Source organism: Equus asinus, chromosome 1, assembly GCF_041296235.1.
Source record: "Equus asinus isolate D_3611 breed Donkey chromosome 1, EquAss-T2T_v2, whole genome shotgun sequence".
Taxonomy (NCBI): domain Eukaryota; kingdom Metazoa; phylum Chordata; class Mammalia; order Perissodactyla; family Equidae; genus Equus; species Equus asinus.
The window spans coordinates 118,793,580-118,813,758 of NC_091790.1; the positions used below are offsets into that span (position 1 = coordinate 118,793,580).

General features: G+C 41.3%; 1 protein-coding gene across 11 annotated transcripts in view; it reads left to right on the forward strand.

The window, feature by feature from the left end:
- Nucleotides 1-20,179, forward strand: part of ADGRG6 (adhesion G protein-coupled receptor G6) — a 133,779-nt gene that overhangs the window by 98,194 nt on the left and 15,406 nt on the right. For all 11 annotated transcript variants that reach the window (XM_070506355.1, XM_070506340.1, XM_070506363.1 and 8 more), the window contains 8 exons: nt 827-967; nt 3,060-3,179; nt 4,723-4,768; nt 6,157-6,263; nt 10,060-10,187; nt 10,893-11,161; nt 12,601-12,697; nt 14,794-15,077. In XM_070506355.1, the coding sequence (XP_070362456.1) occupies nt 827-967; nt 3,060-3,179; nt 4,723-4,768; nt 6,157-6,263; nt 10,060-10,187; nt 10,893-11,161; nt 12,601-12,697; nt 14,794-15,077 (1,192 nt within the window). The remainder of the gene's footprint in view (nt 1-826; nt 968-3,059; nt 3,180-4,722; nt 4,769-6,156; nt 6,264-10,059; nt 10,188-10,892; nt 11,162-12,600; nt 12,698-14,793; nt 15,078-20,179) is intronic.

The window sequence follows — 20,179 nt, forward strand, 5'->3', positions numbered from 1 at the left end:
AGAACTTTTTTCCTGCTTTAGACCAGGGGCCCCTTTGGATCATTCCGCTTCACATTTTAAGGGTGAAAACTCGGTCAGCCTCGGTCTCATTCCAAGTCCATTTGCAGGAAAACACTGTTTGGCCTGATGTTTGGGGTCAGAATGATGGCATCCCGGAGTGTGCATAGAACTTCAGCTGTTTCCCCTGTGTGGAGAAGCGCATTCTCAGCAGTTAGGCAAATTGACGCCAGTCATTTTTTTTTTGTGTGCTGAAGAAAATTCACCCTGAGCTAACATCTGTGCCAGTCTTCCTCTGTTTTGTATGTGGGTTGCCACCACAGCATGTCCACCAAGAAGCAGTGCCAGGTCTGTGCCAGGGACCCGATCCCAGGCTGCCAAAGTGGAGCGTGCTAAACTTAACCACTAGGCCACAGCGCCAGCCCTTTAGTCTTCTTTTATTGTTGTTGTTGTAGTTATTTTTCACTGTATTCTGAGAACGCCTCAAAATCTGTTGAGGGTAAATCTAATTCTTATACTTGGACGTGTTAACTCATTTGTAGATCTCAGCTTTCCTTGGTTAAACTCAGTGCTTTTTGTCTTTTGCCACACATGTAAAACTAAACTCAGACGATGGGGGAAAATTCACCCTGAGCCATGATGGGGGCCATGCTTTTGTCTGTTGGGGATTCACCCAGGAGGGCAGTGCCTGCCTCAGAGGCAAAGGGAAGCTGGGTCCCAGCCCAGTCGATGCTCGTGGTGGTTCCTCTGCCATCGTCAGCACATGGAATAAAGTTGTCATCGCGATTGAATTGTGATTCCTTGACCAATATGTCTCCGTGTGTGACAGATGGATTTTGCGAGTGAACAGATGGATCCATTGGCTTCTGTAATGTTGCCTCCAAACTTACTTGAGAATTTAAGTCAAGAAGATTCTGTGTTAGTTAAAAGAGTACAGTTTACTTTCTTCAATAAAACTGGACTTTTTCAGGTAAGTGTTCATGAAATTATAATTTTTCCATGGAAAATTGAGTTTCTTTGCTCAAAAGGAAAAATAAAATTTCAGATTCCTTGAAAATAGATCAAGAGATATAGAGAAATTAACCTACTGTATTTTCAGAAAATGAAAAATTTTAGCATAATTATTTATGTATATTATTGCAGATAACGATATGCTTACTGACAGGGCTTGTTTAAGTTTTTTAAATGAATCAAATATTAGGTTAAGACTTGCGTGATGCACTTAGAAATGGAATTTGTCAAGACGTTATTATTTATTATTCCTTTTGTTAAATATTTTATGCTCTCCAGCAATTTAGACCATCAGAGTTAAAGGAATTGTGTGCCAAAGAAAAGCTTTTTTTCCCCCAGCAGGAAGCACTGTTTACATAATGAGCAGCATTCTTGGCTTTAATCAGTTTTCCCCTTGGTGTTTCAAATGGCCTTTGGCCTTCGCATATCCCAGAGTAGGGCGGCATTGTGCTCAGCACATATTATCATTTTTATTGGCATCATTTCTAGATACTAGAAAGTCCACAGCTCGCAAACACTGGTGACCTCTGGTTGCCTTTGAAAGTACAACCCCATCTAGCGCAGTTTCACTGAGCCCGTTTTTTAAAAATAAAAATTACCTGTTGAATTGAGGATACCATTGTATATCAAACAATGTGACCTCTGTGAGACCAAGTGGCAGGTGTCACGGCCAGTAGAACTGTTTCTGATCGATCCGCCCTGTCCGTCCTGTGTGGAGCAACAACAGAGGAGGCTCCGGGTAAGCAAAGGGGACACCGTGGAGTCATTTACAGTAACTCCAAAATTTTAAAATTTTATTAGCAAATGTTTTGGGAACAAGCTATCTAAAAATTTTGAGTCAATTAGGAGGATAATTACATGTAATTACTCTGAAAGATGTAAAAGCTGTGAACATAGAAACTGCAGTTGTTAAAATTATTTGAGGCTTACAGCAATGTCCCCTTTAAAAACAATACAGAAACGTCAGGGGTGGGTTCAGCCCCGGGGGGGCGGGGGCGGTCTGAGACAACTCCCAGGGTTCTAGAAACGTGTCGTCATTTCATTTCGAATCTTCTCCATGTCATCGTTTCCTTTGCCTTTGGCATCTCCCAGTCAATGTTCCTCTTAGGAAACATATGTTTGTTTTTTAAAGTAAATTTATAGCAGAGAGAAAACCTTTTAAGGGTCTATGGTCCTCCCAGAACAGCATGAACAAGATATGAGTATTTTTTAAGAAAAGGCTGCGTATCCCCAAGCAATAGCCAACCTTATTGAGAGTGACCACGCGAGAGTGATAAAAAGCTGCATTCTGGTTGCTGAGATTTATTTGGCATTTAAGAAATTCTGTAATTATTCCAAAGCAACTGACTCATAAGCTGAGGTAGGGACATTCAGGAGGTTGGACAAGAAAAACGCAAGGAGAGGAAGAGAGGACCTCACTGGAGAGGCAGTCTGCTGGTTCCGGTCATTTCACAGATTCACTGGTTGGATTTCCCGACCACCGTTGTCTCCGCAGTGGAGGCTCCAGACAGTGGCAGGTGCACAGTCAGAAAAGGTAGACGTTCTGGATGGAGTTTAATCCCGTAGAATTACGTTTAGGCGTAAGTTGGGAAACACGTCAAGCTGTTGGCAGGGATGTGAAAGGTGAATTTTTTTTTTTTTCATTTTTCACACCATATTTCCTTCATAATTCTCTAAAGGCAAACAACTTCATCTATTTTCTAGAGTAGGAAAATGATCTAATCATTTCACAGCTTTTATGAGTTTACATTATTTATGAGGTAGCATTGTTTCAGATGTGAACTGGCTGGCATCAGTCACGACAATCAAGAATGAGGTTTTCTGAACATTGCCTTACAACACTGACTGATTATGCCCCCTCAATGTATTTATTATAATAAGGGAAATAACAGAGCTCTTCCAGGAAAGCCAGCAATTTGATGTTATAAACAGGATGTTTTATAATTGAAGATCTTAAGTGTAAAGAGTCCTGACAGTTTGCTTATTTTGGAGCAGCGAAAGAAAATTAAAGTGTATACTTCCGACGAATGATACCTTTTTTTCTTTCGAAGGATGTGGAAACCAAGAAAGGCACCTTAGTGAGTTATGTAATGGCATGCAGTATTGGAAACATTACTATCCAGGGTCTGAAGGATCCTGTTCGAATTAAAATCAAGCATGCGAGAAGCCAGGTAAGAAAATGCTGCGAATAGCACTGGAACAGAGGCAGCCTGTGTCAGAGACTCCTGGGCCGTGTGCTCTCCATCAGAAGATGTAGCTGGCAATTTTTTGGAGGGAGGCAGTTTTCCAAAAAGGGAGCAGCCGGTCCAAGTTGTGCTCTAGGTCAACGGGACAACCTGGCCGTCTTGTCTGGGACTCAGTAATCGGAGGGAGAGTGGGAGTGAAGAAAAGGACCACTGTCTTTAAGACATAACAGATATTACTTCGGATAAATTAGATGCATACAGTTGCACAATCCTGCCATTAAAGATTTTGGTTGTTTTTTGAAGTCCAAGATTACTGCAACTGAGAAAGCCGAGGGGGAACAGGAGAGGAGACGTTTTTCAGAGGTTAGCAGGTGTCTAAAATCTTGGCAAAGCTTGCCTTTTTTTATTGCTTTGTTACCCTTGCTGACATCAGTTTATTTGATAAAATTATATGAGGGTTCTTACTGTCCAGAAGGCCCAGGCTGCTCCCTCTTTTATGGAGGGTCCAGTCCCGATTCTGCCACTTATGAAGCAGGCAGGGAGGAGGCGGCGCTGAGCGGGCTGGGAGGCAGTTGGCTAAGGACTAGCCCTGCACAGTCATGGAGCCCTCCAAAGCCGCCTCTTTCTACCTGTGGCCGCCTCTGATTCAGCTCCTTCATCCATAAAGAATTCTTTTTATTGTGGTAAAATATACATAACAAAATTGACTGTTTTAATGTTTAAGCATACAGTTCTGTGGCATTAAGTACATTCACTTTGTTCCACAACCATCACCACCGTCCATGTCCAGAACTGTCACTCCTGAAGCTGTGCCCCTATTACACAACACCGCCCCGTCCCCCTCGCCCAGATCCGGGCAGCCACCCCTCTCCTCTTTGTCTCTATGAATCTGACTACTCTCGGCACGTAGTCTAAGTGGAATCGTACAGTATTTGTCTTTTATGACTGGCTTATTTCACTTAATATTTGCAGGGTTCATCCGTATTATAATACGTGTCACAATCTCCTTTCCTTTTAACTCTGGATAATATTCCGCTGTGTGTGTGTGTGTGTGCGTAGACACACACCGCATTTTGTGTATCCATTCATGCATTGATGGACACTGGCTGCTTCCACACTCTGGGTGCCGTGAATAACACTGCTGTGAACATGGGTGTGCAATGTGTCTGAATTCCTACTTTCAGTTCTTTTGGGCATATTGCTGGACATAAAAGAGAATTTTGAAGAGGAAGTGAAACTACAGTGTAAAGAGCTTTGCTGAAAGCTAAGACTTGGGTTTGATGATGAGATATATGTGGTAGCCAACAGTAGAGGGCGCCTGGCTCCTCCTGAGGCTGTCATGGATTTCCGCTTGAAGTCTTTGTGAGCGGTCCTCCCAAACAGCCTGCCATTCTTGGGTTGTGTTGGCGTGACTAATGCTGATCTTTGTGAAAACTTTAGCATTTTAATTCTTTTCCCATATTCAAATTGTGGGATTTTTCATTTATTTTAAACACAATTTCACATGTTTATTCTTCTGTTAATATAGGCTGTGCATCATCCCGTCTGTGCCTTCTGGGATCTGGACAATGGTGGTAAGTTTTAAAACATTGGCTGTCTGAATAACAACTGAATTCTAAACATTGTTAGACACCCCCGTTTCCTTAAATTCCACCCCAAACGAGGGTGAGTCACGTTATAAGTGTGATGGCAACTGAGCTGCAAAATTTAGTTTAGGTAGCTTGGGAAGTGAATTTTAATTTCTGTGAGTTTTTATTCATTTCAAGAAGAAATAGGCAGACTTGACTTTTTTTTTTAATCAAACAAACTCTTCAATTTCAGTTATTTGTAAAATAAAATATGCATTTTTATTGCCACTTTCAGATGAGTGTTGATATATGCTTGATTTCATTCTTCTGGGACACCTCTGAGGAGATTATCTGATATGCACAAGGCATACAGTTTAAAATCTGGCTTCCAGACCTCAGATGGTGGGTGAAAGTAGACTAAAGAACTCTAAAGAACTGTAAATAAAGGAACGGTTAGAATGGATATATATTACTTGAAAGGAAATTCTGCCTCCAAAGTGACAGTTGACAATCAAGAGAGAAATGCAAAATTAAGGGATCAGTCAGTAGGTGTGAGGTGTGGCCATCTCTGAGAGGAAAGACAAGTGGTGAGACCTCCCACCTCTGCCCCCTAAGGGTCACCTTCCCTCACGGCTCCCCAGTGGGGTTATTGGGGAACCAATTATCAGTACAGGCTGCTTCTTGGTAGAAATGTAGTGTGAAGGGTCTCAAACCCCCCTTTTTGGGTTCTTCTGATCACAGCTGGAAAGTTTTTTGTGATTGTTTGGGTTTTAGTTACAGTTCTGAGAAGATCCTGATTTACTAGATACATTGTTAAAAATGATACCACCTTGAAGTCTTAAAATATTCTTCCCATTCATGAGTTGCTCATATTCCGTATCATACCATAAAAGTCAGACAAAATGTGTTAAATGTGTTTATAATAAGTGGCCACCGTACACGGCTGCTGTGTACATAATGCATGTTCCAAGAAAGCTGACCTCCTTTGTTCCCATGTCTTCACGAAAACATAGGCTGATCCAAGGAAAAAAAAGTATGTTGATCTCCAGAGACTTCATTAGAATGTAGCCTATTTGAAAAGGGGTTTTCTTTTTATGGAAGTTGATTTTGAAGTATATTAAAAATTAATCTTGAGTCAAATTTTGCAGAACCCCTGAAGCACTTCGGTGGAACCCAATTAAAACCACCCTCCGTCATCTCTAGCTGCCCCCCAGCGCTAGCATTCTGTGATTCCAGGAATCTAAGTGTGGGCAGCTTTCAAAATAGAATCTGTTACTGATAAACTGTAAGGCAGAAGAGCCCGGGGCATATTTCCCTAAAGAAGTTATCATCCGCTACAGAGAAGGAACTGGCCCGCGGTTATTTTCACACTGTTTGTTGACTTCCTCCCACAGAAGCTTCTGGATTTTGGAACACATCAGGATGTGTTACACAAGGACATTCAGATGCAAGCGAGACGGTCTGCCTCTGTAACCACCTCACACACTTCGGAGTTCTGATGGTAGGGGAGGAACTTCTCAACGTCTTTTGAAATGATGTTTTGGAAGGAATACTTCTATTTGTGAGCCAGCCTCTTTAGATTATGTGTTAGGGAAATGATTTCCTGATAATTTTCGTCTGTACCCTGAATTTTGATTCTTTAAGGAAGAATCTAATGAGCAGAGAGATCATATGTTAAAAATATGCGAAAGTAATTATAGAAGAAAACCTTGCTTTTTTCCCCCATAGCATTAACAGTGATGATAAATAGTCCCAGAAACAAGATCACCAGGAGACCCTTGAATTATGAGAGAAACAAAAAGTCAGGGAAACAAAGAGAGAAGAGGGAGAGAGAAAAGTTAAAGAGGAAGAAAATGTTGGGTTTTACCAACACGGAAGGGGACTGTGAAAAGTTTGATCAAAAATTTTCTTTCTTAAAATGTATTACTACTCAATATGTTTAAATGTGACTTAGTACCAGTTACTGTGCTAGGTGACCCAGCTGTGACCCAGAGTGGCTGCTGTCCCTCTCCTGGAGACCACAGCCCGTTAGGATGGGCTGGTGACTCGGGATGGCAGTTTCTCTCACTGTTAGGCCTTTGTATCATTTTTTCTTCCTGTCTTCTTTCCCATGGCCCTATTTTTATCTCGTTATCCAGCCTGTCCAACAGTTTTGGGTTTTTGTGTGTGTGTGTGAGGAGGATTTGCCCTGAGCTAAGATTTTTGCTAATCCTCCTCTATTTTGTATGTTGGATGCCACCACAGCATGGCTTGATGAGCAGAGTGTAGGTCCATGCCCGGGATCTGAACCTGCGAACTCCGGGCTGCCAAGGTGGAGTGCATGTACTTAACCACTATGCCACCAGGCCAGCCCCCCGTCCGGCAGTTTTAAACAAAAATTAGATTGCATCAACTCTTTCATCCCACCCACTTTTCTGGAGCCACCTTACATCCAACAACTTGTTTGAATTCATCCACAGACTTATACCTTCATTTATGTCTGACCCACTGGTGTTTTTGCAGACACTTTTTTGGCACCCTCCAGGTTGTAACACAGTCACTGTTTCTCTAGTTTCCATAAAGGGATCAAACCGCATTTGTTTCCTATTGGAGATGGGAATGTGCGCTGAGGCAGTGAAGCTCCTGGAATTCGCGTGTCAGACATTGAGGCTCTGTTGAGCTCCTCCCTTCAAGGTCTTTGCCGCCCCCTGGGGGCCTGGGAGGACGTGGATGGAATGCAGGATGCAGTATTTGGCGCATGAATCTAGTTGGCCTATGTAAATGGATGTTGTCATATGACAACCTTGCAAGCTGTAATTCTCCTAACAGTCAGTACATAAATGCTCTCAGGGATAAGGACGAATAATTTAAAAAGGCAACAATCGTAGAAGATAGCCTTTTAACTTTCTCAAAATATAAATATTTTTTCTTTACTACCAGAACATGACAGTGAACAGTTGAACTATAGCATGTTTTCCCCAAGTAATTAAAAACAAAAACCCTCAGTTTGCTTCCATGTTCTCTTTTCTCCAAAAGTGACAGCAGGCATTCTTTCAGAAAACACTTATTTTGCATGATTACTTATGCAGTTATCTAAGCTTTGGCAATTCATTTAAATATTTCAGCTGTGTTTGTGTGTGTTTTTGAGCATGCGTGTGTGTGTGCTATAAATCTAGTATTAGATAAATAGATAGCTGACACAATTCACTCTTCAGAGATGATTTATATGCATCTAAAGTTTGGCTTCTCATTACTCTGGTCAATTTCTTCATGTACTGTTGAAATTTTATTATGACTTTGAATTACTTATGACTTTTCTGTTGCCGTCTGATAAAGCAGTTAGTTTTACATGTGTGCAGAGACGTGCATTTTTTAGTGCTCTCGTCCATTTTCCACCTTGGCTGCTTTTGTGGGATTATAAAGTGCTGGAGGAAAAACTTTCCAGAATTTGTCCTTTCTGGCAGTGTGCCCACATCCTGTCAGCTTTTCCAGACCACCGAGACTGTGTTACGAGCCTTTCTTGATTTACAAACTCCTTATTCACTTGTGTGAGATATTCCCAGAGTCCACATTGTGCTGTGAGACACTCACCATATGGGAAGTTAAAAGAATGTACCCCAGACACATAATTATATCTTCTAATCTACAAATATATGAAGAATTTAATAGCCTGTGCTACATTTCCTTGTGGTAAAACTTATTTTTGTATTTTTAACATTGGTACATTTCCATGTTGGCAAGTTCAGAGGAATAAATATTTTCGTATTCTTGATTCTTGAAAATTACAAAACAACATGAGAATTGTGTGTAAACGTGTATCAGTAAACGTCATTATTTTATTTGATTTGCATCTTCACTGTGGCTTTAATTGTGGTGTGCGAGTGTCTACCACTGTGGTGGTGACACTGTGTGGTCTCTACCACCTCAGCTAGATGGCAGCCGGGGGTTTTTCAAGAGGCCGTGACAAGTCACCTGGAAATTCCTCCAAACCCTTTCTCTAGCCTAATGAGAACCTGGAGTAGCCAAAATGTTGGTTGAGGTGACCTGTCTCTGAGTCACGTGGCTCTGACTCAAACTCCACCCTGAGTGCCATGGGGGTCCCACGTCCTCCCCGTGTTTTGAGGGGTTCCTGGGAGAGGACGATGGGGCACATGCCCTCAACCCTGAGGCCTGTGTCTGCTGAAGTCACTCACTTTGTGCATTTCCTGATGTCACAGAGGTGTCACCTGTTCCTTACGGCATCAGCCAAACCTGGAATTGAGTCCCATTTCTTCGTTTCACACACATGTACGCACATACAATACCACTTGCTGCAGGCCTTTGTGTGAGTAGCAGATTTTATTGACATTTTGGTGAAAATTAAAGGAAATTCAAACTTCTAAACAAGTCTTTTTTTTCCCCACAGTTTAAGACCCAAAAGTTTAAGCCACATAGTCCTTTTGGAATATATACCTTCGAACATGTGCATAATGGAGGGGGCTTTCTCCTCCAACGAGGATTGGATGGTTGATCTTAACTCAACATTTATCCCTGTCCCAAATTCCTCATTTAAGGAAGAAAAGAAAGGTTTTCCTGCCAGGCCCAGACTGCAAGTCTGTCTCAGCACAGTGAAATTAATACTTCATATTAGTATGCCAGAAAGTGTTCACTTCTTTCCACCCCACAACCACTAACATTTCAAGTGGTACCCTTTTAGGTCTAGAGGAGTCCAAAAATTATGACCCCAAAACTCTTAATAGCTTCTCATTTATGAAAAAAATAAAGACCCTACCCGATACACACCAAGCTTTGAAATGACCAGTTAGGGGCCTCAGCGCCAAGCTCAAAGTGACAGCCACAGTGCCAGCACTGGCCTCTGGCTGTCTGCTGGCGGAGCCCCTCCCTATGGTGCAGAGAACCAGGGCCCCCTGAGGGCTTGGCCATCTGGGCCATGGTGGCCTCTGGTTGTACTTGTGCCCCCAGCCTTGCAAATGTTAGGAATGGCCTGCTTATTATTATTCAAGGCAATGACCTCCTCTCCAGTTTCTGTTGGGGGACCCAGTGGTTTTGCTCTTCAAGTTATACTGGTGTGCAAAGAGCTTGGATAACAAAGTAACGATGAAAAAACGTGCAACTTTCTCAGTAACACTGCATTTTTGTTTCGTGGAGTGATCACCAAGAGTACAATTAATGGGAATTTCAATATTGATTTACACTGTTGTTTTTAGCCTCTAAGACTGAGCTGAGATTGTGAGTGCTAACAGTGGACTTTCTAATAAAATGAAACAGCGTTCTCATGAAACGAGAGATTCTTACAGCTGCTTCCGTGTTTTATGTAGGACCTTCAAGGAACCGCCTCACAGATGGATGCAAGAAACACCAGAATTCTCACCTTCCTCACCTATATTGGGTGCGGAATATCTGCTATCTTTTCAGCAACTACGCTCCTGACGTATGTTGCTTTTGAGTAAGTATTCTTCTATCTGCCAAACGCAGTGCTCACCACTCCAAAATGTGAATAGGAAAATTGCCTCAGCTTCTAAAAACATTCATGCACTTAGTGAATCATGTAGGGTGGTTCACTTTTAATGTTCAGCTTTCTCATGAGATATGTGATGCAGCGTGAACTTTCCAGCTATAGAATCTTAATTTATAATTACTGTATTTCTGTTGATAAAAATGCATTAAACCCCTCTTAGAGATGATTACCGCTTCAGGAAACAAAAATGGTATGAAATGCTTTTTTTTACGTTGTAAAAGGTGAAAACATTTGCTTCACAGATCTTATTAAATTAATCCTGAAACAGGAAATTTTTTTAAGAAGGATCCTTACCTCATTAAAAATCAACAAACTTCAAAAAATTTCAGAAAATTGTTTTGTAACAAAAATATTTTTATAGCTCTAGAATTTTTCCTGGATTGAAAAAAATCAGTTCGTTGAAACCAATTAGAAATTTTGGAAACAATTTTGCCATAAAATTAACATTTAAAAAGAATCTTTATAATTTGCAAAATAGTCACAAATATCTTCAGCCCTGCTCCTAGGGGAGCCATGTCATAAGGATGGTGCAGCCTGGCCTGTTGCAGAGCATTATAAAGTATGAATTTACTGCCTGTGCTTCAAAGATTTATTTACAGTATTCTTGTGTATATTTCTTTTTTCCTTTTCTAGAAAATTGCGAAGGGATTATCCCTCCAAAATCTTGATGAACCTAAGTACGGCCCTGCTGTTCCTGAATCTCATCTTCCTCTTGGACGGCTGGATCACCTCGTTTCATGTAGATGGTCTTTGCACGGCAGTGGCTGCCCTGCTGCATTTCTTCCTTCTGGCAACCTTTACCTGGATGGGGCTGGAAGCAATTCACATGTACATTGCTCTTGTGAAAGTATTTAACACTTACATCCGCCGATACATACTGAAATTCTGCATCATTGGCTGGGGTAAGCCTCCTAAAATTTTTTATTTTCCTTTTGACTGTCATAGAAATTGCCAGTTCTCATAGGAAAATTCTCTTTCGAAAGAATAGCACCAGTAAAAGGAACTTCAAAATTGCAAATGATGTGGATTTGATAATAGACATCCTAAGGAAGGGACTTCCTCAGAACGTTTTTTTTTTTTTTTTGAGGAAGATTAGCCCTGAGCTAACATCTGCTGCCAATGCTTCTCTTTTTGCTGAGGAAGACTGGCCCTGAGCTAACATCCATGCCCATCTTCCTCTGCTTTATATGTGGGACGCCTACCACAGCGTGGCTTGTCAAGTGGTGCCGTGTCTGCACCCGGGATCCGAATGGGTGAATCCCGCACCTCCGAAGCAGAACATGCGCACTTAACTGCTGCGCCACTGGGCCAGCCCCTAGAACAGTACTTTTTAAAACTATTCAGCAGTCCTTAGTAAATCCAGGAGTAAAGGAAAAAGCCCCAGCTCCTGAGTCACCACAAACTTATTTCCTGAGCCCAGAGCCGGCCCACCCAAGACTGAAGAAGCAGCTGGCAGACAGGGGTGCATTTCCAATATGTTTCAGAATATGAAGCCAGCTCACCCTCCTAGCTCTGCTGATCCCCTAGACACATGCCCCTGTCTTGGAAACCAGAGAGAGAATGTTACTTTTGTGTGTACAACCAGAATACTGACAGGATTCTTGCCTTGAACTTCTTAACATGGTTCCTCAGCCAGACGTGGATAGTTGTATTAACCTGTGTGGAATCTTATAATTGGGCTCCTTTCTTTATCTGGGTTTCGTATCAGACCAGGCATTTTAGCTTTCTCACAGTTCTCTTTTTCAGACGGCAATATAGAAGTATGAGACGTTCCCAAGGTATCTGGCACCACCTTAGGAGGCAATGAACGCATCTTTCAGGGAGTTAGAGGGGCAGAGCATTTCCCCACTGAAATACGCATGCAAATACTTTATTGATCCTCTCAGGAGCATCAGGAAGACTATAAAGACTTCGTACCCCCATTGTGTTTCTTTTACTTTTTCTAAAGGCTGTCTTTGTATGGAAAGAACACAGTAAGCTGTAGGTCCCTTATTGCATGAAGTCTGACAGTCTAACAGGCATCATTAATGAAGCCACATTTGGCTGGTGCTGGATTCAACGTAAGTCAGGTTCTGGTTCTCTAGTGGGTACCAGAAAGCAAACAGAGTCTTTAAATATCTCTCCTTTAAGAGTAGGTTTTCATTGTTGCTGGTTAGATTTGGATGTTTCCTAACAAAGAGGGGATTTTATGGTGGTTTTTAACCAAGTTGTCAGTTCTAAGAAGTTTGATTCTGTCATATGGAGTGTTTTCTTTCTTTTTTTTCCCTTGCCCTTATCAGTCTTACAAAGTAGTTCCAGATGCTTGAGAAGAGTTTTTGATGCCATGGTCTTTTTTTAACAGGTTTGCCTGCCTTGGTCGTGTCAATTGTTCTAGCAAGCAGAAAGCAAAATGAAGTCTATGGAAAAGAAAGTTATGGAAAAGAACAAGGTGACGAATTGTAAGTAATAAAAACTTGTTGGGAATTTATTTGTGATGAGTGGATATCTTTTGTTTCCTGAAGTTTAGTGTAAGCTTCTGTGCCAGGAGCGAGCTTCTTGTTTTGGAAGCTTGCAGTGTGTTTGCATGCCTTTGCCATGGTCTCTGCTATACCACAGATGAATTCAGTTGAATGCTCTGATCTGTTTGGGCTACTTTTCCCTATTAACACTGTGCTCTGTCATCTGGGGGAATTCACAAGTCTAAGATACTGTCTCCTAGGCTAAGAAGACCCATTCTATTCTAAGGAGAGTCCATAATACTCCCACCTCCTTAAACCCACGCACGTCTTCAAGAGAGTTAAAGGGCAGTATCAGACAGTGAGCGAGTCAGTGCCAATACCAGTGTTATGTGGAAATGGAAAGAATGGAGAAATCAGTGAGTTTTTGAATAATTTGGAAAATTCTCTTCAGAGTGTGAGATCATTGAGGCTGGGATTTTTCTATTGTTCAGTTTTGGCAGTTAGATCTCTCATATGTTATCTAGCACGTAGTAGGGACTCAGTAAATCTTAATTGAATGAATTACTGCATAAATACAGAGCCTATCCCTGACTGTAAGAGCTTGCTCATTTCTGTGCACATTTCATGGATGGATAACACTTTTATACCCAATCAGTATCCAGTCCTGTCCCTTTCCTTCTTTTAATATTTCCAAAGTAGCACTCAAAAGACCCCACAAGAACTAGCAGAAAATAAAGGACCCAGGTCAGGAATTTCAGGATCCCAGAAGGACTTCCATGTGGACCTCTTGGGGACCTTTATAAAATAGATATATTAAAAGTGTAGAAGTCATAAGTTCTAAATGAGGAAATTTGGAAAGTATGTTAGTCAACTGTTACAGGACTTCAAAGTACTATTTAGTAAATTGTTGTGCTGGCAACAACTCTCATTTATTGAGCATTTACTGTATGCCAGGAGTCATGTTAGGTTATAGGATTCAGAGATGTTCAGGACAGCTTTTGCCTTTGTGCAGGTCATGTTCCATTGTGGAAGAACCCAGAATGATGACCATGTACACTAGAATGTTAAGATGAATTTAATTGCCTCGTATAATTCATGCAATTTTTCAAGTACTTAAGAGCTTCCAGAGTATTAGTTAGACACTGGGGCATTGGCAAATGGTAGTATTTTAACTTTACTCTTAGCACACTTTACACATAGTACAGTTTTTAAATTGCTTTCATCTATTTTCTGATCTCTGTATCATTCTGAATATCAAGTATATCATTCCTCATCTCATAAGGATGTTAGAATCGATGTAAGCTTTTTAATTGTGCATGAGAAGTGTCAGTGTGAGAATATCACAGTCTTGCCTCAACTAGACCAATTATATTAATAGGAATTATTTTGTCTGCAGTAATGGAATGCACTATTTATGTGTGTCTCAAATAAGTAGGAATTTACTCTTCTCACATGACAAGAAACTTGGAAGTAGACAACAACTGGCATTGGTCCTGTGGCTGCAGACGTCAGGGCCCATGGCTCTGCAGCTCTCCTGGCTTTTGTCTCTGGATGTAACATGATTACTGCAGCTCCAGAGCTCGCTTTCATGTTTGAAGCAGAAACGAAGAATAAGGGCCTTGCCAGTTGAGTCTGTCGAGAATAGCTCTGTCCAAATGCTTTAGCGGACTCTGCTTCCATATCATTTTGTAGAACAATGTCCACATGGCCACCCCTTAAATACAAAGGAGGCTGAGGAAAGGGGTCTTCACTATTCCCATTCTCTGGAGTGCAGGCACAGAAGAGAAAAGAGGCTTAGACTCGGTTTTGGGTGAGCCAAGCAAGAGTGTCTTCACACCAGGCCAGAATTCAAGAAACCATCTTGTTTTCTTCTTAATTGTTGACTTAAAGAACTAGATATTAAGAAGATGGCTATCCAAAACAAACCAAAAAAGCTGTGTAAACTGAGGCACAAGAAAATGAAGTGACTTTCAAAAGGCACTTGAGAAAGGCCTGCTGTGAGATCTTCAGAAGCCCAGACCGAGCCAGGAGAAGTTGTAGGTGAACAGGACTCGGCAGTAAATCTTTCTCTTTCTCATTTCTTCTTCTTCTTTAAGCTGTTGGATTCAGGATCCAGTCGTGTTTTATGTGACCTGTGCCGGGTATTTTGGAGTCATGTTTTTCCTGAATTTCGCCATGTTCATCGTGGTGGTGGTGCAGATCTGTGGCAGGAACGGCAAGAGAAGCAACCGCACGCTGCGCGAAGAGGTCTTAAGGAACCTGCGCAGTGTGGTCAGCCTGACGTTTCTGCTGGGCATGACGTGGGGTTTTGCTTTCTTCGCCTGGGGACCCTTAAATGTCGCTTTCATGTACCTCTTCTCCATCTTCAATTCATTACAAGGTAAGAGAAATGGTACCTGCCCAGTTTCTGCTTTCTGATTGTATCATATTTTCAGACAGCTTCACTGTTCGACAGATGCCATGCTAAGTTTCTACATCTCTGTTCCACGGGCTGAGCACAGTTCCAGGCACAGGCTGGGTACTCATGAGAAAGGTCTTGAAGGGAGAGATGAGGTAGAATGTCTGTTTGTTTTCCCTGATGTATCCTCAGCACCTAGAACAGTGCCTGGCAGACAACAGGTGCTCAATAAACGTATATTGCTGCGTGAATGAACATGGGGCAGGGAGGTGCCCAGTGGGAAGCATGAAGGGAGGCACAGATAACTTCACCTTCTTCACAGTTTTGCTGAGTGTCCATGCTCTTCCTGGAACCTCTTTGTGGTACGTGTGGGCCCCACTCTTGGCCAGTAGAATCTTTAACCTCCATGCACGGACAGAGCGGTCCACCTTGATTCCTTGGCTCCTTGACTTTCAAAATAAATACCAACTCTCTGGTTCAGAAATCCTCTTTTTTTTGGCAATTAGTTCAACAATTTAACAGAAATTTTGGCAATTAGTTCAACAATTTAACAGAAATTTGCCAATGACCTTGCTTTTACAAAAATACAAGCGCTCCTTGAAGGAGTTACTGTGATGCTTCTGATTTCCTGGGACTTCCTCAAGTGTGCTCTAGGAGGAGTGTAACTTTTATGCTGGAGTGACTATGAATTAAGTTTTTTGAAACTAGAATGACGTTCTTTAAGATATTGGGTATACCCTGTGTTGGTAATAAAACTCCCTAGTGTTCGGAAGCATCCTGAGGCCCATGCTGCAAAAGGAATGAGGTGACAAAGCCTGGAGTCTTTTTAAGCAGGGCAGTTCCCCTGGCTCACCGGAAGCTACTGGCAGTGCCCTTGCAGGTGTGTGGGGAAGGTGGCACTGACTAAAGCTGAGGAACTCTAAGCTGGGGTGGAAAGTGTGGGGGGAAGCAGGTTTACGCCACTCACCGAATGAGCCACAGAGGCAGCTGCTCCCTACAGGTGTGTTCTAAGTCTGTATCTGCCTGCAGGAGTGTGCTTACTGCTTTGTGTCGCACATCCCTGCTTTGCTTTTCCTCTTAGGTTTCCCACAAGCCTGTGAGTTCCTGCAAAAAGATCTGTCCCCTAGGAGGTGCTCAGCAATTGTTTGTTAAATGAATAAATGGACTGCTGGATGAAGAAAGGGGGAGGGGCTTTGGGGATGGCCTAAATCCAATCTGAGACTCCTCCGGCATAAATACACATTAATTACTTCAGCAAATTTTATTTAGGTTTACTCTTCCATAAGAGAGGAAATATGTGGGTTCATTATCTTCAGTAAATAGAATAAGGCACCTCAAGTGCACCTTCAGAAGTTGCAAGCAGAATAGGTAGCATATGAATCCATCCTCTTTGCATCTAGCTTTGTAAGTGAGCATTCCTCTATTTAATCTCTCGTGTAACAGACAACATGAAAGTGTCCAGATAAGTATTGACCGTAAGATAAGAAATGGCCACTCACATTAGAAATTCCATGGTTTTATATTTCAGGACTTACTTGAAAGGCACATTAATTTGCCGCCCAGCCTTCTTTTTTTCTTTTAGAATTTCCTGGCAGTTTTGCTAACCTTCAGCTCTGTTTCCGTTAGTGAGAATTGGGATGTTTCATTTTTCCCAGCAGAGCTCTCCTGTCAGGAGGGAAAAATGTTGTAAAGCATCATCAAGTCAGTGTTCTTCATAAATCACCAACTTTTAAGACTGATTTTAAATTCTCTAAATTCAGAACAGATTTCTGCACATCCAGTGATATTAAAAACACCTCCTGCAAAAGGAGGTTTAAATTAAAAGACAGTGGGACAGCGCGCGGGAGTCCACCAGCAATGGCTTACTGGCCAGGCTTGTAGAAAACGTCTCAGGATGCTGTGGAAAGTCACTTAATGGTTTTTATTTGAGTCATTTTCTGAACATTCCAAGAGAAGCTTGGTTGTTGTTAAAAGTATATGCCTTATTAAAGGATGCACATAGAATCTAGACAATTTAAGAAAACAATTCAGTGGCAAAATGAACTTAGGTAGTATAGGCAAACTAAACTATGTCTATATTTTTTCTTTCTGATATTCTTTATTCCATAAAAAAAAAAAAACTTGACGTGATCCTTTCACCTCATGGAGCTTACATACTAGAAGGAGAGACTGACGTTACTCAGATATATCCCATATAAAACATACATGGTGGTATTGGGAGCATATGACAGAAGGCATGATGTCTAAGCTGAAATTTGAAGGAGCAATAGAAATTAACTAAGTGGAAGGTGGGAGTAGGACTGGGGAAACACTACTTCAGGCAGACGGCACTTCATGTGCAAAAAATTTGCTGTAGTTAGCGACTATATCATATGCTCAAGGAATTAAAAGAAAACTCATATGACCTGAAAGCAGAGAGAGAGAACAGAGCCAGGGGAGCAACAGGTGGTGTGGTGCAAAAGGAAGGCAGGAGCTAGACCACAGGCACTCTATTTTGATCTTTATAAGAGCAAGGGGAGGTCTTTGGAAGGTTTTAGGCCTGTGGAGTGACGTGATTGGATGTACATTTTATAGAGATGAAGCTGGACATAGTGTGGAGCATGGATTGGAGCAGCCCAACAGGGGCTGTAAGGAGAGCAGAGGCCACCATTGCAACGGTCCGGGTGAGGTCGGTGGCGCAGTATGTTAGACTCTGGCGGGGGTGGGGCAGCTGGAGAGACGGGCGTGAACGGAGGCAAGAGAAATTTAGGACGCAAGCTGCTACAAAACTCTCATCACTGGTTTGGTCGTTAAAGTAAACTTTTATTTTTCTAGAATGATTAGGGTAAGAGGTCTTCATGTTAATGTAATATTGTTCATTGAAGCTTGTCATCACAAGTCTTAGCAATGGCTGAAGATTTAGACTGTCATACGGTATTCTGAAAAAGAAAACTCTGCCAAACAAATTCTCATCTTCTCGATTTAGCCTGTAGTTCAGCGTCTAAAATTCAGCAGGGTCTTCAGTATGAATGCCCCAAGTCACCATGCAGTGTTACAGAGGTGGGACCTGCAAGGGGGACACATGCTGGGTCTGTAGTGATGTCAGTGATGTCAGGGTGGATATATCACAGGAGTGGCTTTTGATAGCACGTTTATTTTCAGTTTTTTGTATGTCTTCAAAAATTTGGTTCAAATATGTTAAAAATCCATTTTATCTTTCAGGATGCTTAATAAATGTATGTATGTGTATGTACTAACACACCTATACATGTGTAGTTATCTGGATACTCACATAAATTTGAATAGCCTATATATTACAATTTTATATATGCTTTATTTTTATGTTTTATTTTTTAATATGTTTTTTATTTTTATATGTATTTTTATTTTTAATGTACACTTATAACTGTACAATTTAATTGCCAAAAAAACATGTTAAATGGATATCAGAAAATTATTGTAATCTACATGGCTATAACTAAAATTTTACCTACTTAAATAAGCACATGAAATCATGTATTGAATAAGGCTGAAACCAAGTTTATTTTCTGATTTTCCACAGTGTATTGCTTTGTTGTTTTTATTTTACCTACTTCACTTGATTGTTATATATTAACTTTTTTTCTTATAAGATAAAAAGATAAAAACATGTCTTCGCTTAACATGGTGGAATTACCTATCTATCTGCTTTTGCTATCTTTGGTACTTTCCCCAGGATGAAACTGGCAAATCATTGTATTAGAAATTTTAGTTATTTCTAAAGAATACAACTTGAGAAAATTGTAGGGTAAACAAATTACTATTCAAAAGAGAGCATATGTTTGACAAAAGTACCTCATAATTCACATGCCTGAGAGTGTTATCCTACAACTGTAATGTAATTCATCCTGAAGAGATAAAAGGCAGTTCCCTGGTTTCTGAGGAGATCCCAGCCGGAGTCCTTTCGGGCATCTGTATCCCCTGGCAGTATCGCTGCCCTTGTGGGTTTGGGTTGTTGCTCTGAGGTGCAGCGCAGGCTTGTAGCTGCTTGTTATACAAGTGATGAACAGTATCGCAGACTATACTGTTAACTATAAAGAGTACTTGACGCTACCAATTAGATCAGGCTTCTCCAACGTATAGGAAAGTTTAACACTCCTGGTGAGTTCATCAGGATCTAAAGTCCAGCCCCATACCAAGAGCTTGATCTTCAACTTTCCTTTTCTGGTATGTGAAATGATATTGATTAATGGTCTTGGGCATGACCAGCCCATCTTCTGTACGCATATCTGACAGCGTAATGAGACGCATGATGTGGTTCTGCAAATAGCAGCTGCTTTGGCGAACACAGAAGGACATGAGTCTACTCAGAGGTGATGTTTGCCGTCCACTAATTGGGTAATATGAAGATGCCCAGAGCAACGGAAATCGTTGGCGTGTGTGTGGTGCATTGTGGTTTACAAAGCACTTTCACGTAACATCCGTGATCTGATGTAATTGTTCAGTGAGTCTAGAAAATAGATGCTCAAGAAAGAGAATGTTTTCTCCTTGTTATAGATGAAGAAACGAGCTCAGAAGAGTTAATGAGTTTCCCAAGGTCAGTTTGAATCCGACAATGTAATATTTACAATATAGTATATATAAAAATGGACACATTATTAGGGGACAAATGCATAAGCAGAAAAATAAGACAAATTACTGCCTTTCTAACTTTTTATTTCAAAGTTTCTAGAAAGTGAATATCTATGTCCATTTAAAAAAACTGTTAGTAAATACAGTTTAATGACTAAATGGGAATTTACTCTCTTACCCTCATTTAGCAAAAATCATTTAGGGAAATATGTTTATTATTATTATTATTATTTTAATCTTATTGGTAAACTAAGAAGATTAAATCAAATCATGGGTCCGGAGCCTCCCGGCAGTTCAGCTGTGCCGCAGTTGCAAGTACGGCATGCAGTGAGCCGGTGCCAAGGCAGAGAGAGGGGCCCCTTCACCCTTGACATCTGAAGCCACATGTTGGCTGAGACATTGCACACTGCAAGGAAATGAATTACTCATCTTTTGGCAGGGCGTCTTGTGCCACAGAGGAATAATTTTCTAAAGGGCACCTTGGTAGAATGAAA